Source organism: Limulus polyphemus, unplaced genomic scaffold (assembly GCF_000517525.1).
Source record: "Limulus polyphemus unplaced genomic scaffold, Limulus_polyphemus-2.1.2 Scaffold1721, whole genome shotgun sequence".
Classification (NCBI taxonomy): Eukaryota; Metazoa; Arthropoda; class Merostomata; order Xiphosura; family Limulidae; genus Limulus; species Limulus polyphemus.
The window spans coordinates 94,448-109,847 of NW_013667331.1; the positions used below are offsets into that span (position 1 = coordinate 94,448).

The window sequence follows — 15,400 nt, forward strand, 5'->3', positions numbered from 1 at the left end:
CAGCCATGACAGGTCACTTTGTAAAGACTAAAGGTCAGTTTTATATTATTGGATACGGTAACATGAGGGCATGTGTGCCACGTCATTGTAACTTCTGTTACATTGGCTGAAAGGTCAATATAATAAAAATTATAAATATATATAAATGTATAATGTTATGAGATTTAAGCTATTTAGTCTAAATACTTATGTTTTCGTCTTATAATTTGTTGTCATTCTAGAATGAAAGAGACATAATTTTTATTTATTTCCTAATTTTTTTATGTTGGTTATGAGATCTATCAAACCTCCCAAACCTGTACAGAGATTGGTTACTGAAAATAACAGATAAAATATAAAGTTTTTTTCTTAAGAATTGTGTGATAACTATCTGGATATTATAAAGATTTAGCATGTGAAATTTTAAAATTTTCTCGTGCATGAAAGTATTTTTAATTTTAAAATGAAAATTACTTTGCATGTTGGAGAGGCAATGTGCGAAAAGAAAAAAAAAGCATGAGAAAAACATTGCTTTACAAATCTTAAGACTTAATAAAAAAATTGATATTTTGCGGATGAAAGCATTATAATGTTAACTGATAATCTGCTAAATTTTGTTAACATATGCTTACTAATTTAAAAGTTATAGTAAGAAAACTATAACAAGCACAAAATAAAAGAATTAAGAGTACCATGAAGGAATTGGAATTTTTGGGGGACATCCTATAAAACTTCCAATAATTATGCCATTAAAAGGGATGGATCAAACACCAGAGCACCCTCTGATTATAATGGCTTTAGAAGGTTCTTGTTTAACATGGTAGCAAACCTTTCACACAGATAGCACAGTAAATAGGATGCAGTAGTAAATCTTAGAAAAAAACATTTGATCTCAAGGAAATTTGCTTTTATCTATAATGGAGAAGTTAAGATAAAGAGTTGAGAAGAATGAAACCTTGTTTCCTGTGCAGAGGTCTTGAGAGTAATCTATGGCAAGACATATCTTCATATAAAAGCATCTAACAGATAAGAAGTCCTCATTAACTATTTCACCGAGGAACTAATCTCAGAGACTCTAAGTTATCATATGGCATTCTAGTGTATGTCATCTAGATATAAGGTAGTAGTTAGGGGATAAGTGTACAGTAAAAGGATAAAGCCAGTGGCTTTAGTGGTGCAGAAGCCAGTTCCTAGATCTTCAGCTTCAAAACCTCAAATCATAAATAAAAAAAGAAGACACACAAGATATCAAGAAGTAGCCTTAAGAATAAGGCAGATTTGGGAAGATGGGCTCAAAAAGGGTTTGAAGGAGACTATTTTGTGCATGAATTGACAGAACAATGAAGAGGATGATGTCCAAATCACTATGAGGATCCCAGAAAAGAAGAGAGGAAGCTACAAAGACCTCCCAATTAATTAAGTTCTTGAAGTCCAAATGTAGTAAGACTTTTAACTCAGAAACAATACAAGTAGGCCAGTACCAGCAAAAGTAGGAAGTGGGGAATAGAGACCATGAACGAAACCTGGGTTTCTCCAAGAGGTTATAAGGGGAGAAGGCTTTTAGTTGAAATTTGTTACAAACCACCAGATGAAACTGCTGAAATTTATGAGAAACTATACAGGGGGATAAAGAATTTAACTGTTAATGAGGTTATAATGATGGAAGATTTTAATTTTAGGCATATAGTTTGGGAAAAGTTAAGAGTCAAATCATGAGGGAGACAGGTGTTTAGGAACTGCATAGGAGAGTTTTCTTCAAATTTGGTTTTATTTTCGATTTATTGTTAAATATTGATAAAAACATTTATAGGACAAAGATTGGGGACATCTGGGTACAAGTGATCACTGCTGAATTAGATTTGACATTTTGCTGTATATGGACATATGAAGTAATTAGATATTATTTTCTTGTTTCAAAACAGCAATTTTGAAGAGGTGAGACAAGAATTACTTGCTGTGACATGGGCAACTGAATTACCTGGAGATACTGATGAAATGTAAAAAAATATTTTAATAAATTCATAAACGTCCAAGATAGGCATGTCCCTTATAAACAAAAAAATAGGTGGCTGCAAGTAAAAAAATCAGGTTGGCTCACAAAGGGTATAACAGCTAAAATTAACAAAAAGCATTATAAATAAAGTTTAAATTGACTACAATAATGGCAGGTTTGAAAGACTACAGAAGGTCAAGAGAGTTGGTCATATAGGAAACTATGAGACTAAAAAATATATGAAAAAAAGTTAATAGAAAATGTAAAAATTTTTTTAAAAACATTAAGGGTAAGCAAAATGTTAGGATAGAAGAAGGGCCTTTGAGGGATGGTACAGGAAGACTAGTATCTGAAAATCATGGAATGGTTGAGTTATGAAATTCTATACTTTTTTTAGCTTTTACTAATGAAGATTTAAGTAATTTACCTCATCTTGAACAGTTGCTAGATAGAAACAAGATAGAATAAGATGATCACATTAATTCTGGGCTTATTAAGAAAAAATTTAAAAGTTTAAGGAATGAACAAGCTCCTGGGCCAGATAATATTTACCCAAGAGTTTTGAAAAATGTTAAGGTTTGGATATGTGAGCTACTTGGTATTATTCTTTCAAAGACCTTGAATAGTGGGCTGGTACCAGAAGATTGAATGTTGGCTAATGCTGCTCCTCTTTTCAAGGGAGATGATAAAATTGTTCTAGTATTTATAAGTCTATAAGTCTTACAACAGTGGTGCAAAACGATTTTGAAAGTCTGATAAAACATGTTTGCAAAGTCATTTAACAAAGTTACATAGTCAGCATGATTTCACTTGCCTTATTAATTTTTTTACATTATTTGAAGAAGTTGCTGCTTATGTAGATATATGGGTATGGGTGTGGACTTGGTATATCTAGATTTTCAGAAAACATTTGGCAAACTGCCACATAAAAGAATTGTCGAAAAAGTTCTCTCTGTAGGTAGTGGTTGACTCATTGGATAGAAAACTGGCTATATGGAAGCAAACAGAGAGTTGTTATAAATAGATTTCAGTCAAACTGGTGTAATGTCATAATTGGGGTACCTCTGGGCTCAGTGTTAGGACCTTTGTTCATTTTGACTTACATCAATAACAAGGAAAAAGGAATGGTCAATAGATTATTGAAATTTGCTGATAACATTAAAGTTTTAGGTGTTGCTGGCCTTGAGGAGGATGTTACTGCTTTACAAAAGAACTTGACTTATTTGATGAGTCAGGCAAATAAATGGCAGATGACTTTTAATTATAATAAATGTAAAGTAATAATTTGAATTATGAGAATAAGCCATATTTGGAGTGCTTTGATCAGTCTTGGGCTTCTTACCTTATGAAGGGTTCAGAGGAGAGCTACTAAAATAGTACCTGGGATGGAGGGGGTTGTCATATGAGGATAGGTTAAAATCTCTGAACTTATTTTCTCTTGAAGAAAGGCAGAGTTAGAGGGGATTTGATTGAGGTGTTTAAGATTGTTAAGGAAATTAATTGTGTTGATTGATTAATTGTTGTTTTTTTTTCATATTTAATGGTGAGAATAGTAAGACTAGGGGACACAAATAAAGATTGGTATCAAGAAAACGTACAAAGACTTCAAGAAAGGATGCACAGACTGTTGTGAAAACTTTGGAAAAATTAGTGCATTTAAGGATGTAAAAGTCACAGAGAAGGTCCCAGTGCCACCTGAACACAGAACACTTAAAAAAGTTTCTTGAAGTTTGAGCTTCCCCAGATATGGTCCGGAATTCCTGAAAGCTGAGCAGTTTTACCTTTCAGGCTCAAGACATCTTTCTAATCACAGATGGTTGATCAGAAAGGGCCAAGGTCATGATATCAGAGGAGCCTGAGTACTCAAGTAGTCATCAAGTAACTTACCTTGTGCCACAAGTAATATGGCAAAGATGGAATGAATGCTAGGGTGAATTAAATGTTATAAATTGTCAAATAGAAAAAGTAAGCTTAAGCCAGTCTGCTCCATGGGCTGAGGGCTGTAAGAATTTAATAGCTTTACTGTTGGTCTATTCTATGTAATAGCCCAGCCATTTTCCATCAACTGATAGAGATGGTTATGTGTCTCTAGAGAGAGCATTGTTTAACTTGTGTAAATGATAGGCTCGTTTGTTAGAAAAGTTTCCAACAGACCCAAATAACTTAATAAAATTCTAAATTACATTTGCAGGAAATATCACAGACAGAGAGAAATGATTTGTTTAGTGTAAAAATGACCAGGCTCCAGCAGCAGCGGGAAGGAGATCCAAATTGTTTATTACCTGAAGTTTTACCCAGTTTTCTACTGTGATGCCTTTAACAACACATAAAAATTAATAATTTAAATTAGGGTAATAACTGAAACAGAATTTCAAGAATTGAAACAAGCTTTGGTCCAGAGACTAGTACAGGTCTACCCAGTAAAGATTTCATCCTGAAAACTGATATCAATGATGCAAGAATAGGAGCTGTGTGGTTTCAATTACAGAATAAAGTAGAAAGATTGTGGCATTGACAGCAAGGATTTAAACTAGCTTTAGCAAAGTAAATGTACCACAAAAAATAAGCTGCAGTCACTTTTGGGAACCACTATCAACACTGTCATATGAACAGAAAGCTCCTGATGCAAGTGGACCATAATTCATTCTAGTAATTAATGAACTTCCAAAAGACATGATAGCTCATTACCTGGGATGCTTTGGAAGAATTTGACTTTGGTGCTAACCATAATCCAGAAAGAAGCATGGGAATGCAGATCAATCATTCTGGAATACAGTGAGGAAAGGCTTGTTTCAAAGAAGTAAGGATCTGAGCCACAGAGAGCTGTAGGACAGGCCAGAAAAAGAAGGTCATCGAGATAAAGCAGAAACCAAGTAAACTGTATGCCATGGTGTACTGGGTAATAACATGGAACTAATGAAGTAGTGCCAGCATTACAAAAAAAGAGATGAAGGCAGAAAGATAAGGCTCCCTTTCAGGCCTACTGGAACAAATACAACAGTTTGGGGGGTTTAGCATAAGATTTGTACTGAATTTATTAACATCAAAGAGATAATCCATAAATACTTAAGCAATCTGTTATCCCAGGAGCCCTTAAAGTATTGCTGTAATATTGAATATTAATCAAAATAATAATTTAATCTAATCCTTCACTCAATACTGAAAGTCACACATTATACAATTAAAGTATTTTTTTAGAGAAAGTTATATACAACCTTACATAGAAATGTAATGCACAGAGTGAAGCAAAAGTGACTATGTAGTTGTTTCATTTAGAACAGTTTAATTTCTAACTATTACTCTGAAACAAATAATTACTAAATTGGTTTGAGTTGTCTTCACAACATCATTAATATTATCCTCATGCATACCCTTGATTCCATCACGTCCAGCAGGTCCAGGAGGGCCGGGTAAGCCTTCCAATGCAGGTTCCCCCTTGTCCCCCTTAAAGCCACGTGGCCCATGGAGGCCAAACTCTCCTGGTTGGCCTTTTGGACCTGGTAATCCTGGTAGGCCACATTCACCTGAGAAAACACTTTTTTAACACTTTACTGGGTCAATCTATAACTGCGTCTATGAATTCTCATAAAAATGTTGATTACTGATATTTTTAGTATGATTTTTAGAACTAACAAAATGCTACATGAAAGTCAGTACAGCTTCAGAATAGTGTATTCCTCAACATAAACTTTTTTAACAACTGTTTCAGCTTTTTTAAAGGATATGTATATAGCTGCTGAGTATCTGGACTTTTAGAAAACTATCACATCTGTACAGCAACAAATGTTGGTATCAAAATTTAAATAATCTTTTGATATAAATGGGATTCTGTAAGATTTTAGATAAAATTGTCTCTTGACATTATTTGAAGTCATAAAGAGTATTATTTAAAACTGTTTTGGAGTGTTTAGTAAAATGTGTTTTATAAACAGTGTCATGACCTTATTTACACTGTCTTAAACTTTCAAAAAATTTAAGATGGTAAAGTTAACATTTACTTAAATCAAAAAATGTATTTTCAATAATACTTACCTCTACTCACACTACAGCTATTACTTGACTGCTAGGGTTTCTTTTCATTTGCCCATCTAAGCATTGGTCTGATTTTTTCTCACTTACTCCAGTCATTTATTTCCCACTTAATTGCCCTTGGAGATATCTGTCTCATGACACTCTCCACCTATGTCAATGTGTCTTCTATCCTGGTACTGTATATAAGTACCTCATTCAGATAATATTATCACTTTTTTGAGACTGACCCAATCTGCAGTCTCTAACACTGGCTCTTAGTGGGGAAAAAGGGCAGGAAAGTGTGAGTGAAGGTAAGAATTATTGGAAATACATTTTCAATTCAAGAAAATGTTAACTTCCAAAACATACTTACCTCCACTCACACTACAGCTAGAATCCCACATTGATAAGATAGAAGGGCTGGTGAGGGCATTATCAATACAGAATATATCTGCATATATCATGGGCATGCCAATAAAAGATTAACACCCTAGTGAGGGAACTGCACTACATCCAGAACAGCTATGCTCTTCACCCAGAACCTAATTCATGCACTGTGGGTGGAATTTGACATGATCCTTCATCACTATTGGCCAAGCTCCAACCAGATAGGCAAGGTTCCACTGATCAGGGTTGAAATTATAGGATCATGGTCCCTAAATCCCACGTTGATGACTAGGGCAGTTAGCACAATAAATATACTTGTGAGTGGATCCCAACTTGTAGCTATACAGTGATGCATTCCAAGTCACTGTAATCACAGCAAGAAGGTATGCAACACCTAAGTGGACAAACCTTCTCGTCAACCTGAAGAAGTCCGAAAGGCAACACCCCAAACTCAAAATGATGGGATCCTATATGCCATACTCAACTTGAGGAAACAAAATTCGTCTGGTTTGGAAATATGAACACTCATCCTCACTCCCCAAACGTGTGAGCAATGTTAATTCCACTTGTCCCTGGAATTATGGGGAGGATGTGGTACAAACTGTGCTCAACCAAGGACCCAGGATGGGACCACTCTAAGTTTGAAATTACGAAGAGACAATTGACCCTCTTCCATGAACAATATACTGAACCAATATTGATCAAAAAGAAGTGCCACACTCAACCTAACCAGATAGCCAAGCGTCAAATCTGATCCAATATTACTAGTAGTCTCCTGCATAGGCTGGTTCCTCTCCAACTAACATCTGTGAAAGAAACATCCAGGGTCCCGGGTAGGATGGCCCCCAACTCGGCCCTAAGAGGAAATTCACTTCAACATTCTGGAGAAATAGCATCTGTCCACTACCGCAGTGAATAGAAACTTGGTGTAGTAAGGACTTCCTAGCTTCACTAGTAGAATATGGGTGGGGAGTCCTGAGAAACAGTGCAATAAGTGAACCAAGTTCTGCAAATTTTTAAAAGTAAACCGACTCCAATTAATTCAAGCCAAAGATCAGCAGGGACAGGCAGTATCCTTTTATGCTTTACACATAATATTCCATGAGTGGTAGTCCAGTATAGTACAGTAATACCACCTGGTCTGCCTCTACATGGTTCTCTGGAACACCTCATTTCTACAGAGCCTGTTGCAACCTATAAAAAGTATATTGTGTTAATGGTTGCTAGTGTAGAATAGGTTTGATAAAAGCACACCTGCCTGGGCAACACTCACTCTGTCAAAGTGGGATCCTGTAAAAATAGAGGTAAGGGACTTTTATAATCTAGCAGATGTGGTTAAGATAGCTACAGGGGTAGTTGAAAAACCCTCAGAGGAAGACACTGCCAGATCATGCAAATAATGGAAAATAAAAGTTTGGGGGAGGCCCACATACCAGCTCACACAATGTCCTCCGGCAGGTAAATCAACTGGGCTGCTAAGGACATAGAAATGAGACAAATCTGATGAGATGTGATTCGCAGAAGTCTGCTCACCTCCAAAAAATGCCCAGAATAAGCAATATGGATAAATTTTCATACCCACCTCAAAAAGGTGATAGGGGATAAATCACGGGAAACTGAAGGACTCAATGAATAAAAAAGTCATTGTCTAGCACCTCTATAGCTGTTAGTGAGTCATAGAGATGAGAAATAGCAGCCAGATGAATCAGTGAAAAAGATTAATCCCCTTCTCTGGTTGCCAGTGTCTTAGGTAAGAAATACCTGTCTTAGTATAGGAGGCTGTAGACATGCAGCACAAACAACTCTGACTGGCGATGTCCAGAGGCCAACAGCAAAAAAAAAAAGAACCTTAGGGGAAAGGTGATACATGGTGCTGAGGCTAAGGGCTCAAACGGATGTTGAGAAAGAGCATGTAATATCCCTTAATATCCCAGATAGGTAACTGAAATGGCCATTTGGGAGGAAGGACCTTAAATGACTTGAGGAGGCCAGAGAGCACTGGGGACTCAAATAATTTTATTTTAAAGTATCTAAAGGTAGTCGATAAGACTACCTTATATAAGGTGATTGTGGAAGATGTAATACTCTTGTCAAAGAGCCAGGACAAAAAACGAGTTATGGTTCAATCTCCTTGTAATACACCACTTTCTATATGTGTGCCATTTCCCTTGAGAAATGCCCATCAATAGAATATGCAAAGACTGAGACATACATGGCAACCTTAGAAGTTAAACTCCAATTCCATGTGAAGGACTGTATAACCTCAACTTCAATGCATGAAGCTTGAGCTTCAGGATGGCTGGGTTTATGATGTCGGATAGTGGCTGCCACAACAGAGAAGGCCAAAGAGGAAGTGGAAGAGGTGGGCACACCTGAGGGTACTGCAGAAACAGAAACAAGGGTTGAGTTGGCCAATATGGTGCTATCAACAGAATCCAACAAAGGGTTGAACAAATCATAGCTAGTACTCTGGGTAGCATACAAATCAGTGGGAAGAAATAGAAGTGCAATTCCATCCAGTTCTGATTGAATACATCTATTGCCCATCCAAAGACTCTTGAATGGCCAGTCAGAGAAAGGGGGCCTCATGTAACTCACAGAGGGTGGAAGCCATTAGACAAACACCTTCAACAATGCACCTCTACCCCTCAAATCCCGAAAGCATTCCATCCAAGAAAGTAGGGAAAGTGCAGAAACTGACAATTAAACCAATGTAAATGCTAACAATGATCCTAACTCATCATTAAGTTGATGTGGTGATCGCTGAGAGGCTTCCAACACAAGTTGAAGGGATGATAAATACCTTAGCACCATAGTTAAGGTCAGATGAATCCTGGAAAAGTGTGATCTATTCAGGTTGACCACAGACTCTGTTCTGGAACCACACATTTCCAGGAGTGTGTCTATTCTTTGAAAGTCTAAATACACGTTCCCCTGGTGGTGGTAAGCTAAAACATGTTGATCCAATAAATGTGGCAGACAAAAGTATAGCTGTCCCTTCATGTAACTGATCAATAAACTTCACTGCATAAACCACAATATCAGGGTATGGAGGGAGAACTAAGTATTTGCCCTCATACTATTCCACCATCAAGTAAGATGTAGACTCAAAAGCATCTGGGAAAAGACCCAAAACATCACACACTCGATTTACCAACTGAAAAAAAGGAGTCAGAGGCAGCCAATTTGGCTTCCTGAGAAGCCGACAGAATAAAGGAAGGAGTTGGAAAAGGCAAATCTAAGTTCTCTACAGAATGTTCAGGATTGCCCACAAATGCAGCTTCAGAGCCCTCTGGAAAAACGCCACAAGACAGAATATATGTCTCCATTTCACTATGAATAGGGAATAGGGTCACAAAAAGCCACAACTGAGAGTGACTCCCCCCAATGTTGAGTAATGCTAGATTATCAGAGGCAGGATAGGACAGAGACTTGATTTGTCTCTGTGCTGGAAACAATAATTCACAAATTCATGCCCTATATCAGCTTGCCAAATTAATTTTTTTTTTATTTACAAAAAACAACTAGGTAACACAAATAATGCTCACATTATCTCCAAAGGTCATAGTATAGAGAAACCCATTAAAGAACGCTCTGTCAAGAAAAAAATTTATTATCTGAATAAGATGCTTATATACAGTACAAACATAGAAGGCACACTAATGTAGGTGGAGAGTGTCACATGACAGATATCACCAAGGGCAATTACGTGGGGAATAAAAGACTGGAGCAAGTGAGAAAAAATCAGACCAATACTTAGATGGGCAAAGGAAGAAAACCCTAGCAGTTCAGTGATAGCTGTAGTGTGAAAGGAGGTAAGTATGTTTTTGAAAAATGACTTCTAAATGGAGATGCTAGGAAAAATAAAGACAAAATTAGCTATATATAATGCCTGAATTTATTACAGTCAATCACAGATTTGTACAACAATTCCAGAATAAAACTAAATGTCAGGTCTTCATCACCAAGACCTAAATGTCTCCCTATTCATACTTTAACACATTTTCTCTCTACCCTAGAATTATAATTTTGTGTTTCTTATGATGTTGAACCAGGTTTAATTATACTTGCATATTGATGTGATGATTAATTTATATTCTAATCTATAAGGATTTGTGAAGGAATTTTTAGTCAATAAGGATTTAGAAGCTAATTCCATAGTAAACTGAATGATAGTTTATCAAATGTGTACCGTACAGGAGTTCATTAAGTTTGTTATTGTTATTACCTTATGACATTGTGGTTAATCTAGTGAAATTCAACTCGTAATAATTTTCCTTTAAGTTCTCAATTTTGGCTGTTGTGAATAAACATTCTTTCTTACTATCCATAATACAACAGTATTTCTAGATGAATTACACAACATGATTTCCATTGCAATACCCCCAAAAGTCATAACAACTAATATCTAAATAAAATCTTAAAATCATTCAAAATTTTAAGCAAAGACATTATTGGCATACCAAAATTTGTTACCTATTCACTAAAATAAGGTGAAAGTGGCTTCTACAGTTCACACATTCTACATTTGCTTTATCTGTACATTAAGTGTAGATTTAAAATTTTAATTTTTTTAAGTGAACAAAAAGAAACTTATAACTGAAAATATTCACATAAGTAAATACACAATGGGAATATAACACCATATAATGAATCCTATGCAGGTTGGACTTATTGCACACATGCTTTAAACTTAGTAAAATGGTATGTCAAATGCATAAAAGATTTCTCATATAGACTATTAACTCTTGCTTTTGTAAATGATTATTAGTGAAGATTGGATTGAGCCTCACTGATTAGTTAAATGAAGCTAATGTATTCTTGTTGTCCTGAAATATTAAATGAAAATGAATAATCACACTTAATATTTGAAAGAAAAGGTTCTCTTTATTGAGTCTTAATTCCTTAAACTTTTTCTTACATTGTTATCTATTTGAACAAGTTTGTTCTCATTGAAGAAAGGTTATAGAATGTTAAATATGCTTCAGCTAACATTTACACTCTTTATCTTGTTAGTAAAAAGAAATTTGTTTCATAGTTATTTTACACAACACAGAATAGAGATGTAAACAACTATTACAAGTGTTATCCATCACAATTACCAGCTAAGACCACACTATTTACAAGTGTTATCAATTACATTTACCAGTTAAAAGCACATTACTTATTTTCCAGTTTTCATTACAGCTTGTTTTATATTTCAATTTATTTTAGAGAACTATTGCTGAATTCAGACTTTCCTTACCATAGAAAAATATTTAGAAGACTGTGTTTCTCATAACATTTGTAATTTTGGTGTTTAGTAATAACCTGTGATTAAAACTTGAAAATAAGAAAGTGGTATTCATACCTTTTTGTCCCTCACTCCCTGGATATCCTTTGCTCCCCTTAGGCCCTCTAGGGCCAGGTAAACCTGGTGAACCAGGACGACCATAACCTGGTATACCCTTTTCACCTTTTAATCCTACAAAGATTATTGACAAAATGATTCATATTTTTTCCCAAGTTAAATTTTACAATTACTTATTTCTACTTCATGTTCTTTAAATTAGCCATCAATTTTCACATCACACATACAATATTTATCTATTTAAACTATCTGATGGTTCTTTAAAAAAAAGCCAACAATCTACATATACACATCATATACAGAGCACTACAGCAGAAATAAAACAATAGCAAGCTAAGCTCTTGGAGATTTTTGAATATTATTTAATATTAATATTATCATTTGTAGTAGTTTGGGTTAAATAACAAAAGAATAACTAGATTTAAGAATATTGGTAAATAAAAATAGTAGAGTTAAGCTTTAAATTAAAGCTTAGTGGTGTAACCTGTACTACAATATTCGATTAGGCTTAGATATAATTCAACTTATCAGTAAATACATTGTTTTATAAAACAAATACAATCTAAAGACTAGTTGATTGTTTCTTCATGTTTTAAGGATAATATTGGTTACTTGACTTTAGATCCACTAGCTTAAATTCAGCTTATAATTAAATTAAAAATCAGGCTAAATACATTGTATTATTACATAAATATCAACTAAAACAAACACTAGATTGGTCCTATATTTCAAAGAAAAGCTTAATTATTTTAGTGTGAAAATAAAATAGTGATAAAATAATGTAATATATTTGATTCTCAAACGTTAGGCTTAACAATGTTGTCAATAAGCTACTGGTATGTAGTTTTGAATATTTATTCTCAGGCTACAAATATAATGGTTAAGATTAGTGTAGGAGTTCAGCATTCACAGTTTGTTAGATGTGATGGGTGCAATTAGTAGGTTTTATTTGGGGTCTGATATGTACTTTTAAGTAGGCTAGTGGTGAAGATGTGCAATTTGTTTGTAAAGTTTGCAGGTTGGAGGCTATTCTAATTAAAGTAGAAGCAATAGGTAAAAAAGAAGTGTAAACTGTGGAAAATGGCAGCAGGATTTCAAGAGAAACTTAAGCTTTTACATGTAAGGGATACATGAGTTAACAATGACTTTCAGGAAGTTAGGAACAGTACTACTAAGGCTAAAAGTAGTAGATTTAACTGTAATGAGCATGTTCTATTGAGCAACAGATTTCTGCCCTTCGCTTGCACAGATGAGGAACTATTGGATGGAAGGAAAACAAAAGGAACAGAGAAGGATGTGAATGACAAACTTGAAGTTATAGTAATAGGTAATTCTTTGACAATTGTCTTAAGTCTCATGGATAGGATAGTCAGTGTGGTATATAGGGATAAAAAGAGTAAGATTATGCTACCCCTACCCAGGGAGGAAATAACTGACAGAGGAAGAGATATAATAAAGGGGCTAGCAATAATGCAGTTTTTGTTGTGCATGTAGGGGCAAATGACAGAAGGAAATGTAGGTCATAGGCACTAATTGATAAGTACAGGGGGTTGATCAAAGCATTTAAAGAAAACATCCATAACTTAATTGTGTTAGGGATACTGCCGAGAATTAATTGTGGGGATGAAATTATAAGTAGGTCACTAGGGCTGAGTGCCAGGATTAAGGTAATATGTAAGGATGAGAAGGTTCACTATTTAGACTTGTGGAATCAGTTTAATTAGAGAAGGAAGCTTTTTGGAATGGCTGGTTTACATTTAAATTGGGTACGGGCTTGTTTGCAAGAGCTATTAACTCAGCTATAAGGAAAATGTTATACTAGGACTAGACAGTAATGAGCACCATGATAAACCAAATGCAGAAGAAGTAAGATGTTGAGAAAAGTTAGTATAGGAATTAAGTACAGAAGTAGTTGTAAGGGTAAGCTTAATTGTTACTACTGTAATGCTAGAAGTATAAGAAATAAAGTAGATAACTGTAGAGTGCTGGTAGGAATGGGGGATTCTGATATAATGAGAATAACTGAAACATGGTAAAATGTAGATAATTTTGATGACAAATTTCTTTTTGAAATACAAGGTTGTAGGTTATTTAAAAGGGATAGAATATTAAAGATAGGGGGAGGAGTGGCTTTATATGTAAAGTGTGACCTACATCCTGTAGAAGTTGAGGATATCAAAGATAATAGCAAGGAAATTGAATCTATTTTGGTTTCTATTAGCAGATATAAATGGAAAAAGCTTTTAGTGGGAATTTATTACAAACCACCAGATGGTACTGAGGTAATTAATGAGAAACTTCACAGTGAGATTAAGATTTCAGTTGTTAATGAGGTCATAATTATGGGTGATTTTAATTTCAAGCATATAGATTGGGAAATTTTATAGTCAAGAAAGGTTTTTTAAAAACTGCTCAAGATAGTTTTCTTCACCACTTGATCAAGGAATCTACTAGAAACAATGCTATTTTAGATTTATTATTAACTTCTAATAAAAAAATGGTTGAGAGGGTAGATATTGGTGAGCATCTGGGTGCAAGTGATCATTGCTCTCTTAGGTTTGATGTTTTGCTGCATATGGAGATAAGGAATATTGATATTTTGGTTGCAAATTTCAAAAAAGCAAATTTTGAAGGGATGCAACAAGAATTATAATCTGTTGTGAATTGGACAGCTGAGTTATTTGGAGATGCTGATCAAATGTGGACATTTTTTAAAGAAGTGGTTGGAAGTAAAAAAAACAGGTTGGCTCACAAAGGGTATAAATGATAAAATTAAAGAAAAGCATCCCAAATTTAAGAACTTTAAATTGATTGGTATGATGGGAGATTTAGAAGATTATAGACAATGAAGAGAGTTGGTCAAACAGGAAATTAGGACATCGAAAAGGATGAATTAAAAAAAGGTTGGTTGAAATGTAAAAATTAACAATAAGGATTTCTTTAAATACATTAAGGGTAAACAAAATGTTAGGATGGAGATAGGATCTTGGAGATATGTTAAAGGAAGGCTTTTATCTGATGATTATGGGATGGCTGGATTATTAAATTTTCTTTTTCTTTAGTTTTTGCTGATGAAGTTTTAAGCAATATTCCTCATCTTTAACTGTTCATAGATGAAAACAAGATAGAAAAAGATTATCAAATTAATACTAAGCTTGTTAAAAAACTGGGAAGTTTAAAGAACGAAAAGACAAGATAATATTTCTCCAAAGGTTTTACAGAAAGTTGAGAATTGGATATGTGAGCCACTTGCTACTATTTTTTGTAAGTCCTTGAACACTTTTCAGGTTTTTAGAGGGTTAGAAGTTGGCTAATGTCAATCCTCTTTTCAAGGGAGGTGATAAAAAATTGTCCCAGTAATTATACACTCATTAGTCTTACACCAGTTGTGGGAAAACTTCTGGAAAGTCTGATAAAAGATGCTTTGCAATGTCATTGAAAAAAGTTTAGAATTTTATTGGATAGTCAACACAGTTTCACTAAAGGAAGATCATGCCTTACAAATCTTTAAACATTCTTTGAAAAGGTTACTGTTTATGTAGATGATGGTAATGATGTAGATTTGTTGTATCTAGATTTTCAGAAAGCATTTGACAAGGTGCTACATATAAGGGTTGAAAAAAAAGTATCTCTATAGGTGTGGGGGATAAGTTAGCAAATTGGATAGAAGAGTGGCTGGA

The 15,400-nt window shown here is 34.6% G+C and overlaps 1 protein-coding gene across 3 annotated transcripts in view; it reads right to left on the minus strand.

Moving 5' to 3' along the window:
• Nucleotides 1–15,400, minus strand: part of LOC106464694 (collagen alpha-2(IV) chain-like) — a 168,913-nt gene that overhangs the window by 38,088 nt on the left and 115,425 nt on the right. For all 3 annotated transcript variants that reach the window (XM_022392462.1, XM_022392463.1, XM_022392464.1), the window contains 2 exons: nt 11,721–11,834; nt 5,344–5,496 (listed from right to left, as the gene is read on the minus strand). In XM_022392462.1, the coding sequence (XP_022248170.1) occupies nt 5,344–5,496; nt 11,721–11,834 (267 nt within the window). The remainder of the gene's footprint in view (nt 1–5,343; nt 5,497–11,720; nt 11,835–15,400) is intronic.